This window comes from Phacochoerus africanus, chromosome 1 (assembly GCF_016906955.1).
Source record: "Phacochoerus africanus isolate WHEZ1 chromosome 1, ROS_Pafr_v1, whole genome shotgun sequence".
In the NCBI taxonomy this organism is placed as follows: Eukaryota; Metazoa; Chordata; class Mammalia; order Artiodactyla; family Suidae; genus Phacochoerus; species Phacochoerus africanus.
The window spans coordinates 155,432,945-155,459,354 of NC_062544.1; the positions used below are offsets into that span (position 1 = coordinate 155,432,945).

At 50.2% G+C, this 26,410-nt stretch overlaps 1 protein-coding gene across 1 annotated transcript in view; it reads right to left on the bottom strand.

The window, feature by feature from the left end:
* The window catches only part of SLCO2A1 (solute carrier organic anion transporter family member 2A1), an 81,998-nt gene extending 57,540 nt beyond the window's left edge, over positions 1-24,458 (bottom strand). The window contains exon 1 of the mRNA XM_047782840.1: positions 23,998-24,458. Within this exon, the coding sequence (XP_047638796.1) occupies positions 23,998-24,093 (96 nt within the window). The 5' untranslated portion in view covers positions 24,094-24,458. The remainder of the gene's footprint in view (positions 1-23,997) is intronic.
* Between the last annotated feature and the right edge of the window lie 1,952 nt (positions 24,459-26,410).

Genomic DNA, 26,410 nt, shown 5'->3' on the forward strand with positions numbered 1-26,410 from the left:
CTGTCCTCCATCCAGGCACTGTCGGGTCCCACCTGGTCACTAACACAATTTCCTACCCTTTGCACAAGCCCATGCCTTCTTGCTTCTGATCCATTCTTTAACCAGCAGCCAGATGATCGTTTATGAAACTTTATGGAAGTATGACGTTCACCAAAAATGGCACGACTAATAAGGGTACATCTTGATAAAGCATCACACACTGAAAACACATGAGGGAACAGACTGAGAAAGAGAACTTTGTCAGCTTCCTAGAAGAGCTCCGGTGTCCCCTCGGTCACTACCTCCTCCTGGCCCCTAGCAGCATAGGTTAGTTTGTCTGGTTTGTAGTTTACACAAACACGACCACAGCGTGTGTCAATGTGATCATCTGAAAATGGAGACCAGAGCCTGTCATGACCCTGTGAGAAAATCCTCCTGTGGATTTCCCCCACCTCAAATCAAAATTAGGCCAATCACCCCAGCCTATAGGGCCCTTCCTGCTCCAGCTGCCATCCACCTCTGGTCTCGCCGAGCTTCCTGCCACAATGGCTCCTCCTCAGGTGCTAGGCTACCTACACTCCGTCTGGTGTAGTAAGTAGTTAAAATGTGTAGCTGGATGGAAAACACACGGCCCATGTGGGATGATGTGTTGCCTCAGAGCCTTTGGGAGTGGGGGCCGTTCTCTCTGTAGGGGTTGGGGGGCATCTTCATTTCCACCCCCTCCCTTGGTTAGCTTCTATCCACCTATGATACGGTGACAAAGAATGTCCCTCGTGTTATGCCTCCTCCATTGTTCCTTCATGGCACTGAGCCCAGACTGCAATTTACAACCACCTTGAGTGTTTGGGGCCCTGCGGCAGTCCTGGCACCCAGCACCCAGCTGTCACCAGCCAGCGGGGTAGAGGAGGGAAATGACCTGGAAGCACTGCTGCAGTCCTCTAAGCAAATACCTGATGATGAAAAATCAGTGGGAAAGACGGAATTTCAGCAAATGACATCCCGGCTACGTAGTAACCCAGAAGCCATGAGTAAGAAGACATAAAATTATCAAAGTACACCGTGAATTCTTTGAAGCAACAGGGTTTTCTTTTTTTCCTTCTGTTGTACCCATTTCTCTTCCAAGGAAATAAATCAGTTCCTTAGCGAACCCTTGTAGATTCTTTCAGGAATGGTACCCAGGGCAGCTACGCAACAGAGCTCCCAAATACCTGCAATTGGAGGAACAAAACCCTGGACTCATGTTCACCTCTTGGCCCTGCCAGGTTTTCTAGCAGACAAGAGACTAGAGACTCATGCTGAGCAGCAACAGGGCTGGGTTCCTGGGTGTCCCCCTTACTGTCCTGAGGGGGCAGCCTGGTGAGGGATCCAAGGTTCCATTGGGGAACAGTGGGTGCCCTGATGGGACAAGGAAGGGGTCCTTGCCCAGGGAAGCCCGCCTGGCACCTGCGCCCACCCCTTCAGAGGCTGCCGCTGCATTCCTGATAAACCACAGCACACCCGGCCTGATCAAAGCCACTGCAGAGGTCTGAGAACCAAGCTTTAAGAAACCATAACAGTCAAGGACAGCAGACGCCTGAGACGAGGGCGTGTGTGCAGAGACATCACAATGCTGCGTCTGCTTGTCATCAAGCTGGCCCCTCTCCCTGCTCTGATGTCAGAGTCCCCCCTGAGGCTATACTGTCCCTGAGTGGCACACACGCAGCAGAGAGGCATGCCTGCCGCCACCCCACTGCGTGTACTCACAGAGGCAAGGACTCCCCTCAACAGGCCTGTCACTGGCAGGAGGCTCTTTCCATCCTGGTCGCCCTGGCTTCCCCCACCTGCCAGGCGCCCAACATTCACCACCACAGCTGTTCTCACAGGTGCTCTCTTCTTTCTGAGACCCCATAGTTCCAAAAGTGATGGCGGCTCCCTAAAAACTGTCCCAAGTAGGGCGGGCCCTCGGCAGGTGGGATAAGCTGTTGGGAGTAGATCGCCCTACACAGGACGATTGCCACACTTCGCGGGCATGCCCTTCCTCCACTTATCTGGCAGCAAGGAGGACAGCAGGAGGAAAGGGCTTTGCCCAACATTCAAACCTCTCCATCCTGTCAGATGCCTCAAGAGGACAAAACGTCCTTCCTAAATGCTGAGCTATGAGTGCAAACCCAGATCCCAGCCCTTGACCTCCTGGAGATGCCCCCTGGAGGGGCGTGGACCCTGGTGGTCTCAGGTCCCCACAGACCGATGACAGTCAAAACACCAAGAACTACACCACCTGCAGGTGACAGGCAGGGAAGCTGGGATATCTGTGGCCGCCATGTCCCATGAGCCTCCACTTCATCTCCCCACAAGCCTCCCCTCTTCCCTCAGCCCCTCAGGTGGTCCCCCAGAATCTTTGTTATGATCTCACCTCTCTTTCTCTCCACCCTGCTCCCTCTGCCTCTGCCAAGGACAGTCTCTATCACCCATGCTGCCTCAGCCTCTTTGCTGGGTATCGCGGGCTGAACTGTGTCTTTAAAAAGATATGTCAAAGACCTAACCCCTGGGACCTGTGAATGTGACATTATTTGGAAAGAGGGTCTCTGCAGATATAATCAAGTTATGGTGGGGTCGTGCTGGCATAGGGCAGGCCTTAATCCGAGGTCCTTAGGAGAAGAGCAAATCTGGATCCTAGAGAAGAGACACAGGACCCTGGAGGCAGAGAAGGGAGTGATGTGGCCACAAGCCAAGGACCCACAGATTTCTGGCAGTCACTAGTAGCACACCTGCAACTCCCTTGGTCCTCTTCCCCTCAGTTCAGTAACAGAATCCTGTCCCTCTGGCCCAGATGTCCTCAGCAGACCCTACCAGAAACCTGGTTCACCTCTCCTGGGCCCACCGCCTTCCCTCCTCCACCTTCAGGGAAAGTCTAAGCTTACCTGCTCTGCAGGTGATTGAGGAAGCAGGTTGCTTTATTTTGTAATTGTTCAAGTCCCTCCGAATTCACCCAGCTATGTTCTTAAATCCTCTATTCCTCACTACTGTCCTTTGTGGACAAACACGTGACAGCCCACCACCGAGGCCACCTGAGCTGGCCACCCATTTCCTGCCTCGACCCCCTCCACCGTCATCCTGGATTTGACTGCCTCTAGGCCCCACTCCCCTACCCTGGGTGCCCCCTTCTTCTGCCTTCTAGCTACTCCTGGAGGATATCCATCCAGAACCTGGAGGGTCCTGACTGCTCATGGCCCAGGAGAGTGTTCCCCAAACGCACGGACTTCCCTGCCATGTGAACAAATAATTACTGGAAACCTGTGTGCAGTGGAGGAGGCCTACCTTCTCTCCATAGGCTGAAACTTTTTTCCCTCCTTCCTCTGGGAGCTGTTGGCTGCGGGCAAATCCTTTTTTTTTTTTTTTTTAATTTTAATGATTTTTTTTCCATTAAGGCTGGTTTACAGTGTTCTGTCAATCTTCCACTGTACAGATTCTCACCAGTAGCAGAGAGTGGGTCTGTAGCATCTCTCCACCAGCCTGAGAACATCGATTCACCTGTTTTTCTGGACCTTATGTAAGACAGAGCTCCAGATGGGATTGGCTTTTCCATACTTGCTCTAAACCTGAGTCTGCAGCATGCATACCTGCCAGAGGCCTCCTCCCTTTGCTCAGCTGGCTCAGGGAGGCAGCAGACCCTGTCACACTGAACCTGGGTCCTTGAATGTGGGGTCCCAGCTCCTTGTGCCTGCTGCCCTATGCCTAGAACACTCTCCTGCCCCCTCCTTCCCTCCTGCTGGCCTGACTCCCCTGTCAAGCTCTGTTTAAACATCACTTCTCCAGGAAGTCTTCCTGGTATCTTATTTAGGCTACTCCTTTGCTGACACATATTCCCACAGGAGCCTGCAGCCCTCTCTCTCTGCGACACCATCACACTTGTGATTGCAGGGCAGTCAGGGTTATATAGGGATCTGCTTCCAAAGACCTTAGTTCAAAACACACACCAGTCAAGACTTCCCCTTCATTTAATGCTGTGTCTCCCTCTGGCAAAGGTGCAGACACAGATTCCTATTCTCTTGGCCTGCTAGCTCTGACAGGTGTAATTGCGGGGGTGTGTGTGTGTGTGTATGTGTGTGTGTGTGTGGTGCAGGGGGCACATTATTGCTATTTTTTCCCAGAAAGAACATCTGAAGTAATGTAATAAGCAAATATTTATTGAATATCATTATGGGGCAAGCCTATTTCAGGGGAGACCAAGGGCCAAGTGGGGCTAGACACCCCAGGAGCCGTTTGTTAATAAGATGAATTATGGAGACACAGTACTAGCAGCTACTCTCAAGGCCACATGGCAGATGCCGGAGGCACAATACAAGGAAGGGTTCCAGAGGCACTCAGAAAAAAGAGGGGCAGGGCGAGGCCTCTGGAAAAAGTGGGGTTGGACCTAGGTCTTTGAGGATGAAGAGAAGGTCCGAAAGTGGAGAGGAAAAACAGGGGCCATCTCAGGCCCAGAAGCAAGACAAGGAGTGGAAAAACACAAGTGTGATTACGGGTCAGGAAACAATCTGGTTCATCTGAGAAAGTGCTGGCTAAGTGAGAGGAGCAAAACCAAGGCAAGCCAGAGGATCAGTGTCCGAGAGGAGTCATAGAATTTTATCTCTCTTTGGCCATCACCGATGACTTCTGAGCAGGGATAATGCATGTCAAACATTTTTAGAAAGGTTAACCTGTAACAGAGGAGAATGAAGACAGACTGGAGGCAGAGAGGCCAATGAAAGGTCTTGGGACAAAGTCAAAGAAGCCTCTCGTCAGGGGTGGCATGCACCAGGGGACATCAGCAGGAGAGAAGGTCATGACCTGATGATGAAGGAGAGGTGGGGATGCTGAGTGAGCATCTTAAAGATGCTCAGGAAAAGGAAAGAGAAACAAGGAGTTCAAAAGACGAGGGGGACCAGGGTGGGTAGAAGGAGGCAGAGGATGGCTGTGGGGCCGGGACAGACCCAACTGGACATCTGGGGAGCCACGCCTGGTTTCAGGCTAGCCAGCAGGTGCCCTTAGGGAAAGAGATCCTTGCTTCTGACAGCTGTTGAATCCCATACCCAAGAAGGAAGGAGAAGATCCCTTAGGGGCCATCTGGAATCCAAAGACCAATCACCAAATTAAATGGTGACTCTTAAAATAAATCCCTCTAGGGTTTATGTCAGTACTCTTTTGAGCAAGACCACAGCTGTGGGAAGACATATTGTGCCATCATCTCTGTTACCTTTTGCTTCTTCTCCCTGAGGCCAGAGCCTCAAACCTTGTTAGACTCCACAGAGCTGCAAGTCACCAGCTGTAAGATAGAGGGTTTGCCTGCAAAGAGCCCCAGGGATATTGCCTAACAGAACTTCAAGGAGGACCAGTGGACCTTTGATGAGGCTCCCTGAGACATGTGACTTCTGACTTGAAAGATAAAGAATCTGGAGGCTGACATAGGCTATTTGATTTCTAATAACACATATGATCCAAGTCCAGTCTTTTTGTTTTGTTTTGTTTTCTTTTAGGGTTGCACCAGTAGCATATGTAAGTTCCCAGGCTAGGGGTCCAATCGGAAGCCAGCCTATACCACAGCCACAGCAACACAGGATCTGGGCCACATCTGTGATCTACACCACAGCTCATGACAATGTCAGATCCTTAACCCACTGATTGAGGTCAGGGATTGAAGCCTCATCCTCATGCATACTGATAGGGTTCATTATCCCTGAGCCACGACTGGAACTCCACGTCCAGTCTTTTGTCTAGTCTTTAAATGAGTAGGAGCCTGCCCATCAGGCCCCCTTCTCTGGGAGTGGGCAGCTTTGTCACTGAAGGCTGCATCAGGATGCAAGTGGCCAGGTCATCTTCTTGGTCTTCTGTGCACAGTGGCCTGCAGCATCTTTGTCCCAAGTAGCCTCCATTCCAGCCCTACTCTCTCCATCATGTCAACTTATTTCTGGACTTTTCTGAACTGAAGGCTGTTCCTTCCATCGTCCCACCTCATGGATTTTCCTACCTGCCTCCCAAGATGTTCCCCTGTCCTCCGCTCTGTGTGCCTTCCTCCTCCTCCACTCCTCTGATCAGCAAGGATGGGGAGGAGGGAGAAGCATTTGAGGGGCCTGGAGAGAGAAAGGTAGAAGAAACTGGGTGGGATCCAGAAAAGAAAGGTTCCAGTCAGCCCTGAAAATGCCCAAAGCCTTTCTTGGAAAAAGTTTCCCCAGGTCCCAGTGTTGGTGTAAGAGAGGAAAGGAAACTGTTACAGGAGAGGTCAAGGCAAGAGACCGAGCAAGGCATGCTAGCCTCTTTCCCATCAGAAAGCCACATTTAGATACAAGCCACCAGAACATCCTTCCCTGGAACCCACACCCTCTGCGCCCTCCCACCTCCGCTCTGCGGGACCCCAGGGATCAACCAGGGGAGTGGACCACAGTGATCTCCATGGTTGCCGGGAGGGGTCATTCAGGACGTCAAGGTCTTCTCTGTGCCATGAAATGTCCAATCTAAACACAGGAAATGAGGGCAGGAGAGGGAGCAAGGGGGAAAGCAAGCCAATTTCTCAAATTCCCTGTTTACCTACAGTATTTAACTTTCAGCTATAAATATCATTAGTTAGATCACCCCTGACCTCGGCCTCTGAAAACACTGGCCATTTCCAAATTACCTGTGGGACGAAAGAGATGGAAAGGGAACTCAGCCTAGCACAGCAAGCCTCGGTGCCCAGAGCTCCCCTGGATGTTCTCCGAATTCCGACCCGTGTCCTCCATGCTTTTCAAAGCCAAGAAGGCTCTATCCACCCTCCTTTCTCCCTCAGGAGCTCTGGGAGTCCAGTCGAGGATGCTCCCCAAAGTTCCATCAATTACAGCTCCATGATAGAGACTCATGTTCCCTGACAACCATTTCAGTTTCATGTGATTACTTCCTGTCAGTCACTTTAATGAATACCTTGAGGACAAGAATGTCCCAGCCACCGCAGTGACCTCTGCTTGTGAATCGGTGCTCTGATACGTGACTGGCCTCAGAGCAGAGGTTCTCCAACTCCACAGTGCATCAGGATGGCCTGGAAAGTTTGCTGAAACAGCATACCGGGCCCTGCCTCTGGATTCAGTAGATCTGGGACTGGGCATAAAAACTTGCCTTTCTTTTTTTTTCCTGTCTTTTTTTTTTTAGGGCTGCACCCACAGCATATGGAGATTCCCAGGCTAGGGGTCAAATCGAAGCTGTACCCACTGGCCTACACCACAGCCACAGCAACGCCAGATCTGAGCCATGTCTGTGACCTACACCACAGCTCACGGCAACGCCGGATCCTTTTCGAGGCCATGGATCAAACCCGTGTCCTCATGGATACCAGTCGGCTTCGTGACCGCTGAGCCACAAGGGAACTCCCAGAATTTGCATTTTTGACAAGCTCCCATGTGATACTGACGCTGCTGGTACAGGGACCACACGTTGGGAACCACAGGGCTCAGACTTAAGGATCTCCCCCTAAACGCTAACCCAATTCCTTTCTTCCGGGCACCTCTTTCCTGGACACAAGGCCCAACCTCTGCAAACCCATTACAAAGGGATGGGGGTACAACTGAGACACACCCTTGACTTCTCTGACTCCCCTTGGCCATCTGCCCATCTGGGTATGGGGTCTGCTCACACAGTGGGGGTCCATCCACGCTGTCAGGTGGGCAGGGAGAGCCCCACAGCCAGCTCTGACAGTGCATTTCCGTCCACCTTTCAACTCCTTTGAACATTCCCGCTGCCTCCCCTGGAGTTCTGGAAGGCAAGTGCAAGAGAATGTGGTTTCGTCATCCACACCTGGCCTGTCTGGCTGGCCCCTTTACCTGGAGGTTTCAAGATTCCTGCACGAAATCCTCAATAAGCAGCTTTCCATGGGGAAAGATGAGCTAAGCAAATACTTGATGCCTACCAGCCACAGCCCTAGTAGCAGCAGACGTGAGCTCACCCACCTCTCCAATGCCACTGCCCATTCATGTCTGCAGCCCAGGGGGCTGTGACCGCAGCCACAGGGCACAGAAGAGATACTCGTGGGCAGCATAGGAAGTGGCAGCCAGAGGCTGGCGATATGCTGGGCGTCTGCTCTGTGTAGGGAGAGAAGCACCCCGGAACACAGGATTTTCAAACTTGGAAGAAGAGGGTGGATGCCCCATTTCAGGCCTCCTTGCAGAAGCTGGCCCTTAAGCACACCTTCCTCCCCTCAGTGACTTCAGCAAAGGGTCTCCGGCCCCTGCACCCCTCTTTTTGGAGGCCTATTGTGCAGGTGTGCTCACTGCTCCAGGAGCCCTCTCTTACTGCTGCTGCCACATTCTGTCCTGTACTTGTCCTGAATGCCACTGCCCTAGTATCCAGTGACAGAGGGTTTTTTTTGTTCGTTTTTCTTTTTTTAGGGCCACACTTGCGGCATATGGAATTTCCTGGGCTAGGGGTGGAATGGTAGCTGCAGCTGCCAGCATACACTGCAGCCACAGCAACGCCAGATCTGATCCGCATCTTTGACCTATGCTGTAACTTGCAGTAACACCGGATCCTTAACCTGCTGAGCCAGGGATCCAACCCGCATCCTCATTCTTAACCTGCTGAGAAAAAATGGGAACTCGTCGTGACAGTGTTTTTGATGTGTCAGTTGGGTTAGGCTACAGCCCCCAGTTATTCAATCAAACACCAATCTAGGTGTTGGCTGTGAAAGAAGTTTGCCACTGTAATTAAAATACATAATGAGCTGACTTTAAAGAAGATTATCCAAGAAAATCTGGCTGGGCCTGATTCAATTCATTAAGAAGGCCTTAAAGGCAGGCGAGGGAGGGAGAGAGAGAGAGAGATTCCCCTGAAGAGTTTGACCAAATGCCCATGATCATCCTTTCCTGACTTCCTGCCCTGTGAATTTTGGATTTGCTTATTCAGCCCCTAAATCATATACGCCAATTCCTTGAAATAAATCTCTTAGTGCATATACATATACACATACATGTGTGTGTTTGTATCTTTTATTGGCCCTGGTTTGATCGAACCCTGAAATAGATGAATAATGGCCTCCCCAGTGCCTGTGTCCTAAATGCTCAGAACACGTGACTACGTTGCCTGACCTGGCCAAAGGAACTTGACAGGTGTGCCTGAACTGAGATGCTTAGAATAAGGAGATTATCCCGGATCATATGAGTGGGCTAAGTGTAATCACAAGGATCATTATAAGAAGGAGGCAGGAAAGTCAGAGTCAGGAAAAAAAAAAAAAGTGAGAGGGAGAGAGATTTCCAGATGCTGAGCTGCTCACCCTGAGGACAGAGGAAGGGGCCACAAGCCACAGAATGTCAGTGGCTTTGAGAAGCCAGGAAAGGCAAGGAAACAGGTTCTCCACTAAAGCCTCCAGGAGGAGCACAGCCCTACTGACACCTCGATTTTGGGTCCTCCAGAACTGGAAGACAGTAAACCTGTGTTGTTTTAAGCCACTAGGTTTACGGTGATTTGTTACAGCAGCAGTAGGACACGAACACAAACTCTGGTTCCTACGGCCCTCCCCTCCTTCCCCAGCATCAGCGCCCTCATTCCACGGCTTCTTTTCCTTCAGCAGGATCACCCCCACCCCTTTTTCCACATCTCCTGGGGTCTGTTCTCCTTTCCACAGAAGTCTCAGGGGTCTTGTCTGCTTGCCACCCCCTCCTGAGAACAGTGCCCACCTTGTTGTAGAAAAGGGCACCTGTTCAACCACATGGTTCTGAGAGAAGCCCCCAGAGACCCTGCCCTGCCCCAGGGCACATGGCCCAGCTGAACCACTGACAGTCTTGTTGGTCTAATTACTAATTCTTTTAGGTAATATGTAATTTCGCTCTAGTAGCTCTAAAAATTTTTCTGTCTTCACTGTTCTGCAGTTCCGGTATGATACGCATAGGTGTAGTTTTTAAAATAAATTCCTGTCAGAACTTATTGTGCTTTCTTATTTTGAGGTAACTTTTTTTTTGTCTTTTTAGGGTCATACCCATGGCATATGGAAGTTCCCAGGCTAGGGGTTGAATCAGAGCTGCAGCTGCTGGCCTACACCACAGCCACAGCAACACAGGATCTGAGCTGTGTCTGCGACCTACACCTCAGTCACGGCAATGCTGGATCCTTAACCCACTGATGGAGGCCAGGGATCGAACCCACATCCTCATGGATACCAGTCAGACTCATTAAGGCTGAGCCATAACAGGAACACCTCCATATGTCTTATTAATTCTGGAAAATCTCTTTCATTTTTTCCATATTACCTATCACCTATCCATCCTGTTCTCTCCTTGGTGCTCATTTCAGGCTTGTATTGACTTTATTTTTATTGTTTCCATGTCTCTTAACTTGCCTTTCATAGTTTCCACTTCTTTATTTCTCTGTGCTGCATGCAGGTGACTTCTTCAACCCCATCTTCCACATCTGTGCAGATGCCACAGATTTCAAACTTGGTGATTATCTGTTAAGTAACCATTCACTGCATCTAATCTGCTATTTAACCATTCACTGAATTTCTGCTTTCCATGTTTCTGTCTTTCATTTCTAGAATCCCTGTGTGTTTCTCAAATCTGCCTCATTTTTCATGGCATCTGTATTTCATCTTACACTTCCTTAAACATTTTAATAGACGTTTGTAGTCTCTTTCAAAAAGTCCCATTATCTCAAAGTCTTTAAATCTCAAAATCTTTCTCATTGATACATCTATTGCTTATAGTGGGTTATTTCCTTGTGTATTTACTGCAGGCTTCACTTCCGTGGGCATTGTTTTCACTTGGGGATTCCGGTTGGTCTGGATTGTAGAAGTATCCCTCCGGAGAGGTGTTACTCTTGTGTTTACCACATGGCAAAGAGTTATCACCAGGCCAGAACCAAATTTTATGCTAATTTATTTATTAGAAATTTCCATACCACAGGGATAGTAAACATTCTATGTCCAATTCCATGTGGCAGAGACTTGGGATTCTGATTCCTCACAGGAATCATCTCACTCAGAGGTCCTGTTAGAGACAAGCTTCTTTGTTGTTCCTGGAGTGGTGGCCAGAGTTTTACTGCTTCCCTTTACACCAAGGAGCCCAGCTTCATGCATGAGTCTCTGTGCCACTTCCCCAAGTCATCTTTGGTGCCTGTGTGACTGCTAACACCCAGTTTCCATTAGGAGTTTCTTAAGGGCTTCTTTACACAGTTTTCCCCCAACCCCTGCCGCAAGGTCAGCTGGTACCGTCACTGTTTGGGTCTCCAACTCATGTGTCATCTCTTGCCCCTGAAGATTTCACTTTCTTTCTTGCAAGCTCAGCTCTGTATTGAAATATTTGGTGGTGTTCTATTTTATGCAGCATCTCTCGGTATTTGTAGTAGGAGGATTCCATGTTATGTAAACTTATCATGTTGATGAAAACCACAACTCACTATAGTTCTTTATGATCCATCTTATCCCAACTAACCAGAGCCTTTGGACATGAGAACCCTGTCGGATTCACAGTCGTGTTCCCCATGCAGAGATTACAGAGCAGAAGCAGGAAGGTGACTTGTTAGTGTTCGGAGTCCATGGCCCCAGATGCACTGAGGAGACTTCAGTTCTGGATCTACGCCCTCTTTCCTCACAAAACCCAGTTCTTTTCCCTGTAATTTGATACATCTTTTAACTCTGCATTTGTTTGTGCATCTGCCCACTGTTTATGTCTCTCGCAAGGGCTTGGCCCTCTCCATTTTGTCCACCGTTGTACCTCCAATGCTTGATGGTAGGTAGACAAGAATTACGTGTTGCATGAATAAATCAATAAGTGCGTCTCAGGCAGCCTCCCTGACACCATTCCCAACCTCAAAGTTCTGAAACCCTTGCTGTCTATGACATTAGCAGAACTGCTGCCTTGCAAACAGTGGGTCACCAAATGACTCAAGGTTCACCAAAATGATGTCATGAAAGCCCACCTGAGGATGTCGCCACATCTTTTCTGGTGTAAAACTCCAGGCTCAGACCAGACTCCAGGCAGCCCTTAGCAGACCCAGTCCCAGCCTCCGTCCTCATCGCCTCCCCCGCAGGCTCACACTTCCTATATGGCACAAAGCCCATCAGGTACACTCACTTCCCTAAGATGTTTGGCCAACCCTCAGGGCTGGATTCCCAAGCTCTGAGCCAGCCCTTGGGAATGGGCACCAGAATAGCAGAGAGACTTTCCTGGGCAGAAATACCTCTCCATCTTCCGAGAAAAGAAAATGTTCCATAGTTTGGCCTCTCTTTAATTAAAGAGTTATGGTTATGTGGCTTCAGCTCATCACTGAGGAGCCATTAGACTCAAATGAAATAACAGATGTAAAAATGCAGTGGGAATGGTGATGGGCACAGGACAGTCCTTCCTACAGCTCCATCCCCTGGCTGGCCTCCTGGCTGCATCCTTGGTCCATCCTCAGGGACCTGGAGACCAGCCCCCTCCCACCTCACATCTCATCTCATATCCCTCAGTGAGGGATCTTGCCGCCTGCGGCCGAGGTGGGTGCAGGGGTCACCACAAACCTGGGCACTGTTTTACTGATAGTTTTTTTTCTAGTTATAAATGCAGGACATGCTTATTGGGGAAGTATGGAAAACATACAGAGAGTCACAAAGAAGAAAAGCGAAACCATGTTATAGGCTGCCCATAGAGACCCCTCTTTAGGTCTACCCTCTTCCAGACTTGTGACTTGTAAAAACTGGATCATCTCCACATCCGATTGCCCATCCTTCCACCTCTGCTTTACACTGGACAACGAACCCTCCCCCCTCCGAGTGGAAACTATTTGCAATAAAACTTTAAAAAACGACTTGTAAAGATTTCATAGATGGACGTCCCATGATTTATTTACTGCCTCTCCAGTAGCTAGATATACAAGTCGTTTCCTCATGAAAAGTTTCTGAGCAGATGACTTACATGATAAAACATTTCTCAGCAGACTGGGTTTTCATTTACTTGTTCAGGAAGTGTTTCTAAGCCATTTAGTTGGCCGCACCCACTCCACACCGGGTCCCTGGTCCAAACGTCGGCGCACTGTCCAGCTGGAGCATCGGCTTTGCCTCATGACCGTGGGTCATGCCTTATGAATGTGCAGCAAGAGAGGAAAACTTAGAAGGGCTTTCAAAGCCACCAGTGTCAAACTGAACTTGGGGAAATAAAACAATATAAACAAGCAGCCCTGCTGTGTCTGTCGGTATGGCATCCAAAGTAGCAGAGCCCTGGGCTTGGCTGGCTGTGGTGTGCAGTGGGACCCGGGGAGCAGCCGCAGAGGATGGGGTCTTATGAGAGCATCCCTGAATCCCAGCTCTTTCATTCCCTGATGTGGCAATACCCACCATCTGCCTGTCAGTTTCCTCCCCTACACAACACAGACAACAGGCACCCTGCAGCATAGAGAGAGTTTCTGAAAGCACCTGACCTTGTTATTTCACTAAATTTGGCACATATGGGTCCCCCCCACAACCCAATGCACAATTAAATACCCACGTGCTTCATATATTTTACCACACACGTGTCCTAATAAAACAGATTCGTCTTTGTAAAGATAGTTCAGAAAAAAATGTGTTGGTGCTGAGGGTGGGAACTCTAAATATTTGTGACTTTAAGATAAACCAAAGCAGGCTTGACTAGCACTTGTCCCCACTCCTTGTTAACCGTACATGTTTAGGTATAACATTTACCCGCTGAGCCAGTGGGCCTGCGCCTTCCTGGGACACTGCAGGAGAAGCCTGGAGGGCAGCCTCCTGACTGCAAGGGCCGGTTGAAAATGAAGTGGCAGCTAGAAAGTCCTGAAGTTCACTATCCAAGTCAGTGACAAGGTCCAGGGCTAGAGACGGCCAGCTAGACAAGGCTCCCTCTCCGCTAATTTGGCTCCACCAGTCTGGGCGTGTGGGATGTGGGGGTGCAGCCTGGGGTACAGGGGGTCAGGAGCCCTCTGTAAGGGTCTCTGCTGGGCCCTCTGGTGATAAAGTCAGGGAACTGGTCCCCAGTGAGCCCCTTGACTACTTGCTCCAGAGAGATGTTGTCCAGCTAGAGGCTGGAGGATGGACCTAAGGACCTGTCCAGGGCTCTTCAAGGCTGGGCACAGACACTCCATGGATGCTCCCGAAGTCAGGGGGCAGTGAGGGTTGGGTTGAGAAGACAGCAGGATGTGGGTGAGAAGGAAGACTGTGAGGGTAGGGGTGGGAGGGGGCAGGCCTGGAGCTCCTGAGGGCATAAGAAGCTTGCGGGGCCTGATGGGGTGGGGGCTCTGTCAAGGGAAGGTCTCCTCTGGTCCCAGGAAACCCACCAGCCTCCCCTTCATGAGTGACAACCAGAACCCATGAGGAAACCCTTGTGAACTGGGACAACAAGCGTCAGGGGCCACACCTGGCCCTCAGCACTGCCTGCCTTCAGATCCCAGCCCAGCTTTTAGAGAAAGGTAGCCTGGCTTTCTGTTTCAACCCAGCCAGGGGGACCAGTGAGAGAGGGGAGACCACTTTCTAGCAGAAAGAGTGAGGAGAGGAACCAGGAAGAGGAGGGTCTGCTAGCTTCCCTTTGGGGGCCGTCTACAGAAGGGTGGGGCAGCCTCAGCTCAACATAGGGGAGACCGGCCAAAAGCCTAGGGTGCTGAACCTGTCTTGTGATGTGGTGAGTTCCCCATCACTGGGGCTATGCAAGATTGGCAAGAGGATTCCCGCCTCTTTGAGCATATGAGCTTCCCCGTCACGCTCATTTCTGAAATTCAGTAGTTCTGTAAGCCAGGGGCACCATGACTCAGTTTTATCATTACTAGTGTGGATTCTACACAATGAGGAGTTAAAAACACCACACAGATCATGATGGCAATGAAGACAGTCTGGGCAGGAGGAGGTCAAGAGGGAGAAATGGCCCCTGTCGCTCGTGTTCTCCCTGAAGCTTCCTGTTCCTTCTTATCAAGGGTCCTTGGGGCTCATTTCCACTCCTGGGCACCATCCCTTACCTTCCATAGTCCATGGATGGCAGTTCATTCTTGTAAATGTCACAGCAAGGGAGGCAGTAGGGTGACCAATCCATCCCAATCCACCCAGAACTTTTCCAGTTTTAAAACTGAAAGTCCTCGGTCCCAGGACCAATCTCTGTCCTGGGCAAATGGAAGCAGGGGGTCCCTCTGGGAAGCAGGGCCCTACAGTGCATTGTTTCTTGGAATCAACATGAATGATTCCACTCTTAGGAGTCATTTCCTCTTAGGGCGCCGAGTGTGCACCGTGAAGCCTGGGGAAGAGCCTCCCACGGCAGACACAGACGCGCAGCGAAGGCTAAGGAACAGCTCCTGCGCCAGCACTCTGCTCCTGCCACTTCCCTCAAATGCACCATGACTCAAAGGCAAAGCCAGACAATTACAAAAGGGCCTGAAGCACAGGCAGGAATGACTTGTAAAACAGACTGGGAATGTGGTCCGTTCAATCCCATCCTGCAATCTCTGGCAGCCAGTTGGGCAGGATCAGCGTGACTCTGGAAGCCTGCTGCCCTGCATCCCCAACCTCCCCCCATTACTCCCTTACCCTGGGCTCATAGGGGCCATACCGCCTTCTCTAGCCAGCTTCTCTCCTGGGGTGCCCCCAGGTGCAGCCCAGGAATTGTCTGTCATCCACACCCTGCCCCTGTTCCGCTTCGGTTGTCTCAGTACCGTGCCCTCTACGCCCAACAAGCTGACTGGGTGAATTAACCAGATGAACGCGTTCTGACTTGAGGTGAGTTGCATCGTTTTCTAAACTCACTTAAGTTTCACCTGGGAGTCGCATCTGGGAGATGAGAGCTAGACACGGCATAGCTTCCTGGAGCATCACTGTCCCTCCAAGATTTGGAGGAACATACACTTTGTGATTTGAAGACACAAAGATCTATTGTCGAGGAAAATAGAAACTTCACCTGATTCTCAGGTAAAACATAAAATGCCACAGAACTGTAGCATTCACGGGAAGTCAAGCCAAATCTCGAGACACCTCCCTTCATTTCTTTGTCCTGCCTCGACATGGAGACCCAGTCACCCGCTTCTAGAATCCGGGGCATCTTGGTGGGGCGGATTGGCAAATACCAGCTTACGGTAGCCTCCCTGATGCCATCTGCATTCTAACTGAAGCCTTCTCTTCAGGCCAGCATCTCCTAGAGGTGATGGACAGAGCATCCTTCAGAACAGAAATAGATACGGCTGATGTTTGGGTGGACAAGGTGAAATGCCCAGGTTCCTTTAGAATTCGGATGCACACTGAACTTGCAGAAAGAGTGAGTCTGCCCACATTTCTAGAGGCAGGGGGCAACCCTGAGGGGGTCAGTGCCAGTATTGACCAGACTGAGTGTCCCAAAGGTTGCAAATCTTAAAGTTACTGCCCAGGGCTGGTGCCTCCCCTGCCCCCGCAAGCTAGCGTCTCCACAGCATCTCCACCCAACAAGGCCATGACGAGGCTGGGAAGGTGGCTCTGGAAGCAGGCTGCTCACTGGAGTGGGCCATCCCACCCACCCCACAGTGAGGCTTGAGACTCCTGGCCTTGGTTTCATTCCCACCCTGATCAAATTTAATCTGTTCTGTTCCGGGGAATCAAGATCCTTTAAACTGAGAGAGCTGGAATTGATTGACGACAAGCTGGCTGGCCCGTCCCCTCTACCCTCGCCAGGTTTCAGGGCCGGTCTCCAGGCAAAGCTCAGACTCAACTGGCCTTGTTCCTAGTCTCATGTCAATCTACAACTTGACAGCATGAGGTAGGAATCTGAGAAACTGAAAGGACCTCAGAGATCACTGAGCTCAGGCCCAAATGTCCATAGATGGGAGAATCCATAACTGAGAGGCATTCTGTGGCTAGGGTGAGTAGGGGCTAGGAGTGCGATGACCCTGGTGGGAATTCCTGCTTTGGGATTTACTGGATACATGGTCTTAGATGTGCCTCGATTTCAAGGATGAAATGGAGATGTTGATACCTCTCTTGCAGGGCTGTCACTGAGAACAGAAAACAGCTTAGGAATAGAGACTGAAAAATCAAATTCAAGGGAAAAGACAACCATTCAGCTATGGCCAGAAGGAAAGCTAGAGCAAAAAAAGACCCCAGATCCTGGAGCTCCCGTCGTAGCTCATCAGAAATGAATCTGACTAGCATCCATGAGGACGCAGGTTTGATCCCTGGCCTTGCTCAGTGGGTTAAGGATCCTGTGTTGCTGTGAGCTGTGATGTAGGTCACAGACAAGGCTCAGATCCCAAGTTGCTGTGGCTGTGGCTCAGGAGAGCAGCTACAGCTCCGATTAGACCTCTAGCCTGGGATCCTCCATAGGCTGTGGGTGTGGTCCTTAAAAAAAGACAAAAGAAAAGGAAAAAGACCTAAGATCCCATCCAGTTATTAAAAGCAACATTTGAATCTCTCATAAAATCTTCCAAAAGGGCAGAGTGGAAGGGAAACCGAAGGGGTTATAAGATTTGGAAACCATATCATTACAGAATAACAATCAAGTTTTACCTGAGATTAAAACTTGCTGTTTAGCTATAGTAACCAAGATGTTGTAGTATTGGAGATGATATATACACATACATCAGTGAAGCGTGACAGAAAACCCAGAAAAGACCCACACAAGTATGGCCGACAGATCTTCAACAAAGGTGCAAAGGCAGTTCAACAGAGAAAGGACAGTCTTTTCAACCACAGGTACTAGAACAACTGCATAATCACAGGCAGAAACAATGAACCTTGACCCAAACCTCACACCCATACAAAAATTAACTCCGAATGGATCACAGATTTAAATGTACAGCTATAAAACAGGATTTCTCCTTTAGGAATTAAAATTTGGTGAAGAGGTTTTAGACAAGACACCAAAAGCAGGATACAGACAATTCAAAATTGATAAATTGAACTTTATCAAAATCAAAACTTTTTTTTTCTTCCCTGTGAAAGGTCCTATTAAACAGTTGGAAAGATAAGCTATAGACTGGGAGAGAATATTTCCAAACCACATGCCCAGCAAAGGACTTGTATCTCATATATATAAAGAACTCTCAAGATAATAGTTTAAAAATCTAGTTAGAAAATGGACAAAATATATGAACGGATATTTCTATGAAGAGAATATACACATGGCAAATGAGCACATAAAAAGATGCTCAATATCACAGCTATTAGGGAAATGCAAAGTAAAACCATGAAGAGAGGTCACTACACACCCATTAGAGGAGCTAAACTAAAAAGCAGTAACACCACCAACTGCTGGCAAAGATGTAGAGAAACTGAATCTCTCATACTTGGCTGGTGTGAAGGTAGAATGTTATGGCCACTGTGGACAAGAGTTTGGCAGTTTCTTTAAAAAAAAAATCTACATGCAACTACCATACCAGCCAGCAAATGCCCTCCTTGGCATTAACTCCAGAGAAATAAGAATTTATGTCCACACAAAAACCTGTACATGATCATTTGTGGCAGCTTTATTTGTAATAGCCCTAAGTTGGAAACAACCCAAATATCCTTCAATGGGTGAATGGCTAACAGTCACAAAACATCCATGCTGTGCAATAAAAAGGAACAAATTAATTTTTTTTGGTCTTTTTTTGCTATTTCTTGGGCCGCTTCCGCGGCATATGGAGGTTCCCAGGCTAGGGGTCGAATCGGAGCTGTAGCCGCCAGCCTACGCCAGAGCCACAACAACACGGGATCCGTGCCGCGTCTGCAACCTACACCACAGCTCACGGCAACGCCGGATCGTTAACCCACTGAGCAAGGGCAGGGACCAAACCCGCAACCTCATGGTTCCTAGTCAGATTCGTTAACCACTGCGCCATGACGGGAACTCCAGGAACAAACTATTGATACATGGAACAGCTTGGATAGATCTCAAGGACATTAGGCTGAATGAAAAAGTCAGTCGTAATAGGTCACATATTGCATGACTCCATTCATACAATGTTCTCAAAATGACAAAATTGCAGCACTAAAGAAAGACTTAGGGAGAGCAGCAAAATCTCTGTTCCATGGGATAGTTCTGTCTTGAAGTGGTGGGATGATCCAATGGCCTGGACCTCTACTCACACACCATCGCCAAGTCAGCGCCCTGCTTTTGGTATTACACTGTAGCTCTGTAAGAAGAAACCCGTGGGAGGAACTGGGCAAAGGGTACACGGAATCTCTCAGCACTATATTCCCTATGAATCTATGATTATTTCAAAATAAGTCCCTCTTCCATTTGTTCTGTGGCAGCACAGGTTACAAACGCATCACCAGGAGACGAAAATGAAAGCCAGGAAGGGCTCTGAGCACAGTCACAGGATGAGTGGCCTTCAACCCCCATCCCACCCCACCCTACCCATTCTCATTGCCCTTCTTCCCCATCCCCGCAAACACACACAAACAGGGCAAGATGGGCTTCTCAGGGACAGACAACCCTGAGAACAGAATAAATGCTGTTTTCTCAGTGTCAGAGAAACACCCTGGGGAGGAGCAGGCGTATCTTAAATCACAGGGTTGGTGAAGGAATTTTTTGGCCCAGGGGAGTCCCTTGAAAGTGCCTCCCCAAGCATGGATGGCAGGTCGATGGGATACAGCACTTTCCTCCGGAAATTAAGGCGTTAAACCCAAGATGCTGCCTCATGATTGGCAGTCAGGGGCCTCAGGAAGCTATGGACAAAGCACCTCTCCCTCAGTTAGGGGCCTCCCTCCCAGGTCAGAGGTCACCAGGGCCATTCAGGCCAAGTTGGCAGATGTCCTTAATCCTTTCTTTCCACTGTTCCTCCCCAACTTCCCCCCTCCCCGCCCCCCTGACTGGCTATCCATTATTTCACTACCCTGGGACCCTGGGTGTGTGAGTTTCTGAAATTTGGGCAGCAGTTACCAGTCAACCACTCCTTCTATAAGATAACCTCAGTTTGTCCCCAAGAGTTTCATTTTAAGAAGAAACAGATCTCTCTGAGGTTGCCAGGATAAGTTAGCCACAACGGCTCTCCCTACCTCCCCCCACCCCTGCTCCCATCATCACTGAATGAATCTGTTTTTAATTTAGAGTTTGGGAGTTCTGGATGCTGAACTGCTCCCTCTGACAAAGACTGGTGAGCAGGTCCTCTACTTCGCAGAAATCCTGGAAGCCAGAGGCAAGCAAGACTGTCTCCAGGTTAAATAATATTTTTTTAAAATTTCTTTATATATATATATATTTAAATTTCTTTATATATATATTTTTTTCCACTGTACAGCATGGTGACCCAGTTACACGTATACGTATACATTCTTTTTTCTCACATTATGTGTTCCATCATAATTGACTAGACAGAGTTCCCAGTGCTACACAGCAGGATCCCATTGCTGATCCATCCCAAAGGCAACATTCTGCATCTATTTACCCCAAGCTCCCAGTTGCTTCCACTCCCCCCCTCTTTCCCCTCGGCAACCACAAGTCTATTCTCCAAGTCCATGATTTTCTTTTCTGTGGAAAGGTTCCTTTGTGCCATATATTAGATTCCAGATATAAGTGATATCGTATGGTATTTGTCTTTCTCTTTCTGACTGACTTCACTTAGTATGAGAGCTTCTAGTTCCATCCATATTGCTACAAATGGCATTATTTTCTTTTTTATGGCCGAGTAGCATTCCATTGTGTATATATACCACATCTTCCTAATCCAATCATTTGTCAATGGACATTTGGGTTGTTTCCATGTCTTAGCTATTGTGAATAGAGCTGCAATGAACATGCAGGTGCATGTGTCTTTTTTTAGTAGAGTTTTGTCTATGCCCAAGATATATGCCCAAGAGTGGGGTTGCTGGGTCATACGGTAGTTCTATGTATAGTTTTCTAAGATATATGATTGTATTTACTCCTGTAAAAACTCACCCCAGAGCACGACAGACACCCGGCTCTTGAGATGAGATTAGGAAGAATGAAAAGGTCTGAGCCTGCTAAGCGTTTGGGTGCATCTGCGCTGCAGTCACAGCAGCGGCCCCTGGTCACTGCTGAGATTTGTGTATCACCAGGACCTGGAGAAAGCCCTGACCACTCGAAGAGGCATCTCCCCATGTGCAAACCCAGAGCTGCCCAGCACCGTGTGATGGAGAGGGCCGGGGTCTGACTCCGGAGGATCTCTTTCCTGGTTCCTCTACACTCCACCCTTTCTGTACCAAAGGACCAGCCTCAGGAAGCCTTGTTTTCCTCGTTATTAACAGGGACAGTAATGACATGCAGTTGATAAAGTAATGAAAACTGCATATGGGTAAAAACATTTCCAAGAGTTCCCAGTACATTCAGACATATCCCTTACTGTTAGCTACTATTACCACTTTTGGACAATATTATTAACTGTAGTTCCTCTTTTTTTTTTCTTTTTTTTTTTAGGGCCACACCCACAGCATGTGGAGGTTCCCACACTAGGGGTCCAATCGGAGCTACAGCTGCTGGCCTACACCACAGCCACAGCAACTCGGGGTCTGAGCCACGTCTTTGACCTACACCACAGCTCACGGCAACGCTGGATCCTTAACCCACTGAGCGAGGCCAGGGATCGAACCCGCAACCTCATGGTTCCTACTTGGATGCGTTTACCGCTGCACCACGAGGGGAACTCCAACTGCAGTTCCTCCTAACTATTAACTGTGCCTCAGGAAATGAGGTATAATTGGTGGAATAACTGATTCTAAGTTACGTTTGATGTGCAGTCTTGTTTGGTGAGGCAAGAACTGACCCCACAGTGATGCTGATTCCAGAGAGCACAGCATGGTTTACCAAGCCCTTTCCTACACCTCACTCCATGTAATCCTTATAGAGGTTCCCTACCCCGAGCCTGGGAGGTGGGAAATGTTCATGTTACCAGGCTTTTTCACACAAGGAGGATTAGGAACTCCTCCCTGTGTTGCCTAGTTAATAAGAGGATGTCATGGGGCTTGGCTCTGAGTCCCCACACTTCATCCACTTTCTCTAAGCCATATAGTATGTGGGGGTCGGAAGGAATGTCGTAAAGCTGATTGGTTAGTCTGTTCCAGCAACGAGGAACCTAGAAAAGTGATGGGTCTTCATGTTGGATGTGCCCTGTCCCTTCCATGTCACACCTGTCACAAAACATGTGTAGTCCATACACCACCAGGAGGGTGCAGGGCAGCCCTGGACCTGTCATTGGGAGCAGGAAATTGCTCATCAAACAGCAAAGCCCCCAGAAGCCAGCATTGTCCCCTGGAAGAAAAGGCTTCAGGGAGTTTGAAGGATGGAATTTCCAGACCCTAGATCTGTCTTGAGATATCCAGTCTCCTACCTGGTTTCAGGCTGATAAGCGAAGCTAAGTGCAAGTTACTCCCAACTATGGTCTCAGAATTACTATGGATCAACGGAAGCAATGATGAAAAGAATCTGGTTTCTAGAGTTGAGAAAGACTCTTAACTGGTATGAACCTTCAGAAGATGGATTGGCCTGGGGCCGATGCCTCAGGCTGGTGTGGCTAAATCATCAACATGTGATAAATTATCTTATTCTGATAGATCTTCAAAGAAAGTGCTGCCTTAAACTCATTTATTTTAGGGACTTAGGGTGGATGGATCAGTCTTACTCGGGGCTACCCTCGCTGTCAGCTGTTCCTCTAATTCCAAGAATAGTGAAAACAGAGGGAGTTGCCCCTGCTCTGGTTCCCTCCTGGCCCCTTCTTTTCAGACCACCCAACTGTTGCCCCTACCCTTTCCTCCCAATTCCGAATTTATAAATACCAAATGGTCCACAATTCTCTGCTCAGACTTCTTTAAATTCTTTTAAATAGTGGGACCAAAACCACACACACAGTGAATGTTCTCATCATGGTCTGGCCAAAAGTGAAGAGATTTGAGAATTATTTTAAACTATCTCAAAATTTCTGTGTCTTATTTATACCTAACCATGGAATCAATTAAGCCTTTATTTAGTGTAGTGTGGGGAAAGGGCAGAAGCAGGAGTTGGGGTCCCAGCTCCACTGCTAACAATATGCGCAAATCCTTAGATGGGCTCCACTGTGACCTCCAGATCAATTTCTTTTGGACACATCTAAACATCCCACAGAGACATCCTCCCTTTGTGTGATCTGGGTTCCCCTCAACTGCACCACTGGAGGTGTTCACGAAGCCCCATCTGATTGTACACGGCTGGAAACAACCTCTCTGCACCATAACACCTACCCAGAGACCAAAGAGCCCTCATGGGCTCTGCAACCTTCCACATCCTCACCACAGTTGCATTCCTCAGTTGCTTCTGCCCCCCAAGAAGAGGCAAAAGAGCCTGAGCATGGATTCAACCATTCCTCTTGGACCTGTGAGGGGGCAGAGAGCACGCCTGACCCCATGGGAAGTAAAACATCCTTACCACACAACTGCCTATGCCCATCTTTTCTTCACTGTTACCCATGATTTGTCAGACAAGGATCATCTGCCTCAACTTTACTGAACAGACTCTGAAACCTGCTTCTTTCCTGGGGCCAGTTCTGGACCGGGAAAAGCTGGTCCAAGAGCTGCAGCGTTGGTTGCCAGCCTAGGGGGAATTCTCAACATTGCTCTAGGCAGCAGAGCCCAGGTGTTACTGCCCCTGGGGAAGACGAAAGCCTGGGGAAGACCAGCCCTTCTGTCACCCATCCAGGATGAGCTGATTCCCATTTCGGAAGGATCAAGTCTTGTCCCTTACAAGGCGCCAGACCAGGGCACGTCCAAGCCCATTCCCTTAACGAAGTAACTACACACAGGAAACAAAAAGATACCCCTGAGATGTTCTTTTTCAATCAAAGAACAGGACAGTTCCCTAAGCTAGTGCCACGACTATCTGAGTAGAGTTGGCCCAATAAGTAGGTACTTGCACTGCCCTGTTTCCTACCCTGACAGGGGCGTGTGAGCGCGCGCGCACACACACGCGCTCTCTCTCTCTCACACACACACACACACACACACACACACGCAATTACATACGCCAAGCAGGCGCTCGCCTGTCCAGGCACCCCTTTGCCCACCCTGCGGGGCCCGTGGGGATGGGTCCCAGAGCGGGACGCGGGAGGGAGCCCGCGCCCCCAGCACCTCGCGGACGCCCACGGCACCCCGCTGAGGGTGCACCCGCGCGGTTCAGGCCGGAACAGCCCGGGTTCTCCGCTCACCTTAATGTTGCTGAAGATAGAGCGGGGACAGCGGCTGGCTCGGCCCGCAGAGGCGCCGCTGCCCTGGCGTGCGCTGGGCTCAGGCAGGAGCCCCATGGTGGCGGCAGCGCCGGGCCCGGGACGAGAGGCCGGGCGAGCGGGGCTGGGGCTCCTGGGCCGGGGCGGGCGGCCAGAGGGTGGCGGGCGCGGCGTTGGTGGCCGGAGGAGGCACGCAGCGCGAAGACTGAGTGCGAGGGTGCGCGCCCAGAAGTTTTATAAGTGGCCGCTGCTGCCGCCGCCGATGATGAAATGCGCTCTCCCTCCTCCCTCCTTCCCTCCGGTGTCAAAGGCGCTGTGAGCCCCCGCCCGGCCGCCACCCCCTCAGACAGGTGTGACGCGGCGGCCGGCTGCGCTTGACCTCGTTCCGGCCGAGTTTGTCTCTGTGCCTGCAACCCGGCTGGGACCCGCGAGGCTCGACCGCCCCGGCAGAAGGTCCCGCCCGCCGGAGGGTGGGGTGGGGGTGGGGGCGGGGGTGGGGGCGGGGGTGGCGGGCCCCGGGAGGGGGAGGTCTGCAGGAGGGGGCAGGAGGCTGCAGAGCGTGGGGGTGCCCCGAGCGCTGGCGCAGAGGGGCGGGGTGCCGCTGGCTGGCAGGCTCGAGGGGACGGGAGAAGGAATCTGCAGGGCTACGGGGACCGGAGGAGACAGGAGGGGGAGCGAGGGGCGCTGGAGGGGCCAACGGGAGCCGGGGGCGTTGGGGGGGGGGGGGTGCTGGAGAGAAGCCGGCGTTTGTGAAGGGAGGGGAAGCCTCTGCGCTCCTCCCGACGCTCTCGGGAAGATTTACGGAGCCAGTCTCTGCTTGTTTGCACTCGCCGAAAACCTGGGCTCTCGGTTCCGGTGATGGCTCTGAGACTCGCCGCCGAGGCTCTGTTTGTGCCGAGGACTGATTTATATTTAAACTGCTCTTTGCGCCCGGAGAGGGGCCGGGTAACAAAGGTGGAGAGGTGGGGGCCACCCCGGGCTGGGCTCGAACTCTCTGGGCCTGAGCCAAGTTAAACTGGAGGTGCTGTCGAGTGTCAGCATGGCTGGGTCTGGCCTAGGGTGTTGCGGGGAGGGCGGGGGGTGGGGGTGGGGTGGGGAGGAGAGGTAAGGGAGGAGGCCAGGAACAAAAGGGATGCACCCCACTGATCTCCTTGTCAGGCCTAGAATAGAACAGACCCTTATTTCTTTCCCCAAAAAATTTTTCCACCAGACTGTAGTGCAGAAAAGAGAAAGAAGGTGAGACTTTCAAGAGAAGGATAAGTTTCTGCCAAAATCAGCTGAAGCAAGGAATGCAGTTCTGGAGGTATTTTTCCAGCTCTTTAATTCCTGCAGTTCTCTGCAGAAACTCTTCAAGCCCCCACCTCTCCAGCTACTTCCAGGCAAAGATGCCCCTCACTTTCTGGGAAGCTTTGGATAAGACAGGGGCCACAGGACAGATGGACCAGGTAGGTTTCTTATTTCTACCCAAGGCCTGATGCCTTTCTGGGCATCTCTCTTATGTCTAGGGGCTTCTTCTTTCTCCCTGTGACCCAAGGACTATGGACGCGAAGTGCAGGAGGAAAAGCCATTGGACAGTGGGTGGCCTCTGGCCACTTCACTCACCCACAGATAGAGGGGTATCCAGAGTCCTGCTGCAGCCCCAGATCCAAATTAGGCATGAAACTTGTCACCAGTATGCCGTCTTAGAGAAGTTGCAGCACAAGAACGCCTGCCCCCACAGACCCCCCAATGCACACTGGGCACTGGGCTGTGACAGCCATGGTTATAGCCAGGCGTTCTGCATCAGGGATTCTGCTGGCCTCCCCAAGGATGATTCCAAAGAAGCCCAGGATTAGTCTAAGTTATTGGTTCTGTCACAATCTGGATTTTACAGGTCATGATGAAGTCAACCAAAAAGAGTGATTGGAAGCCACGTAGCAAATAAGTGATGGAGTTGGAACCTGAACCCAGCTTTGTTGACTCCAAAGCCCCAGACTTGTAGCACTCTGTCCTTTGAAAAGTTACCTATTCTACCAGCTGATTTCACAAGTAAATCCAAGCAGAGACCAGAGAATGCCCAAGCCAAGGTCACGATCATGGTAAGGTCACCATGGCTGGAGCCTCTTCCTCAAATGCTGCCATGAGGCCTTACCGTGTTCCTCTGATAGAATCCCAGGGAGGGTCAGCCTCTCTAACCCTCACCTCATCCTGCTCCATTCACCTTGCCACTGCCCACTCTCAGGACTAGCCTTCTCTGTAAAGGAAAGGCTTCGTGTCCACAGATGGTTATCTGCCATCATCTGCCTTTTCTAGGAGGAGTGAAGCTAAATGTAATGGAGACTCAACCAAATTGGGGCTTCTGTGAGATTTATTTGTCTTTCATAGTAAGAAGCCACTTGTAGACAGTCCAGGGGTT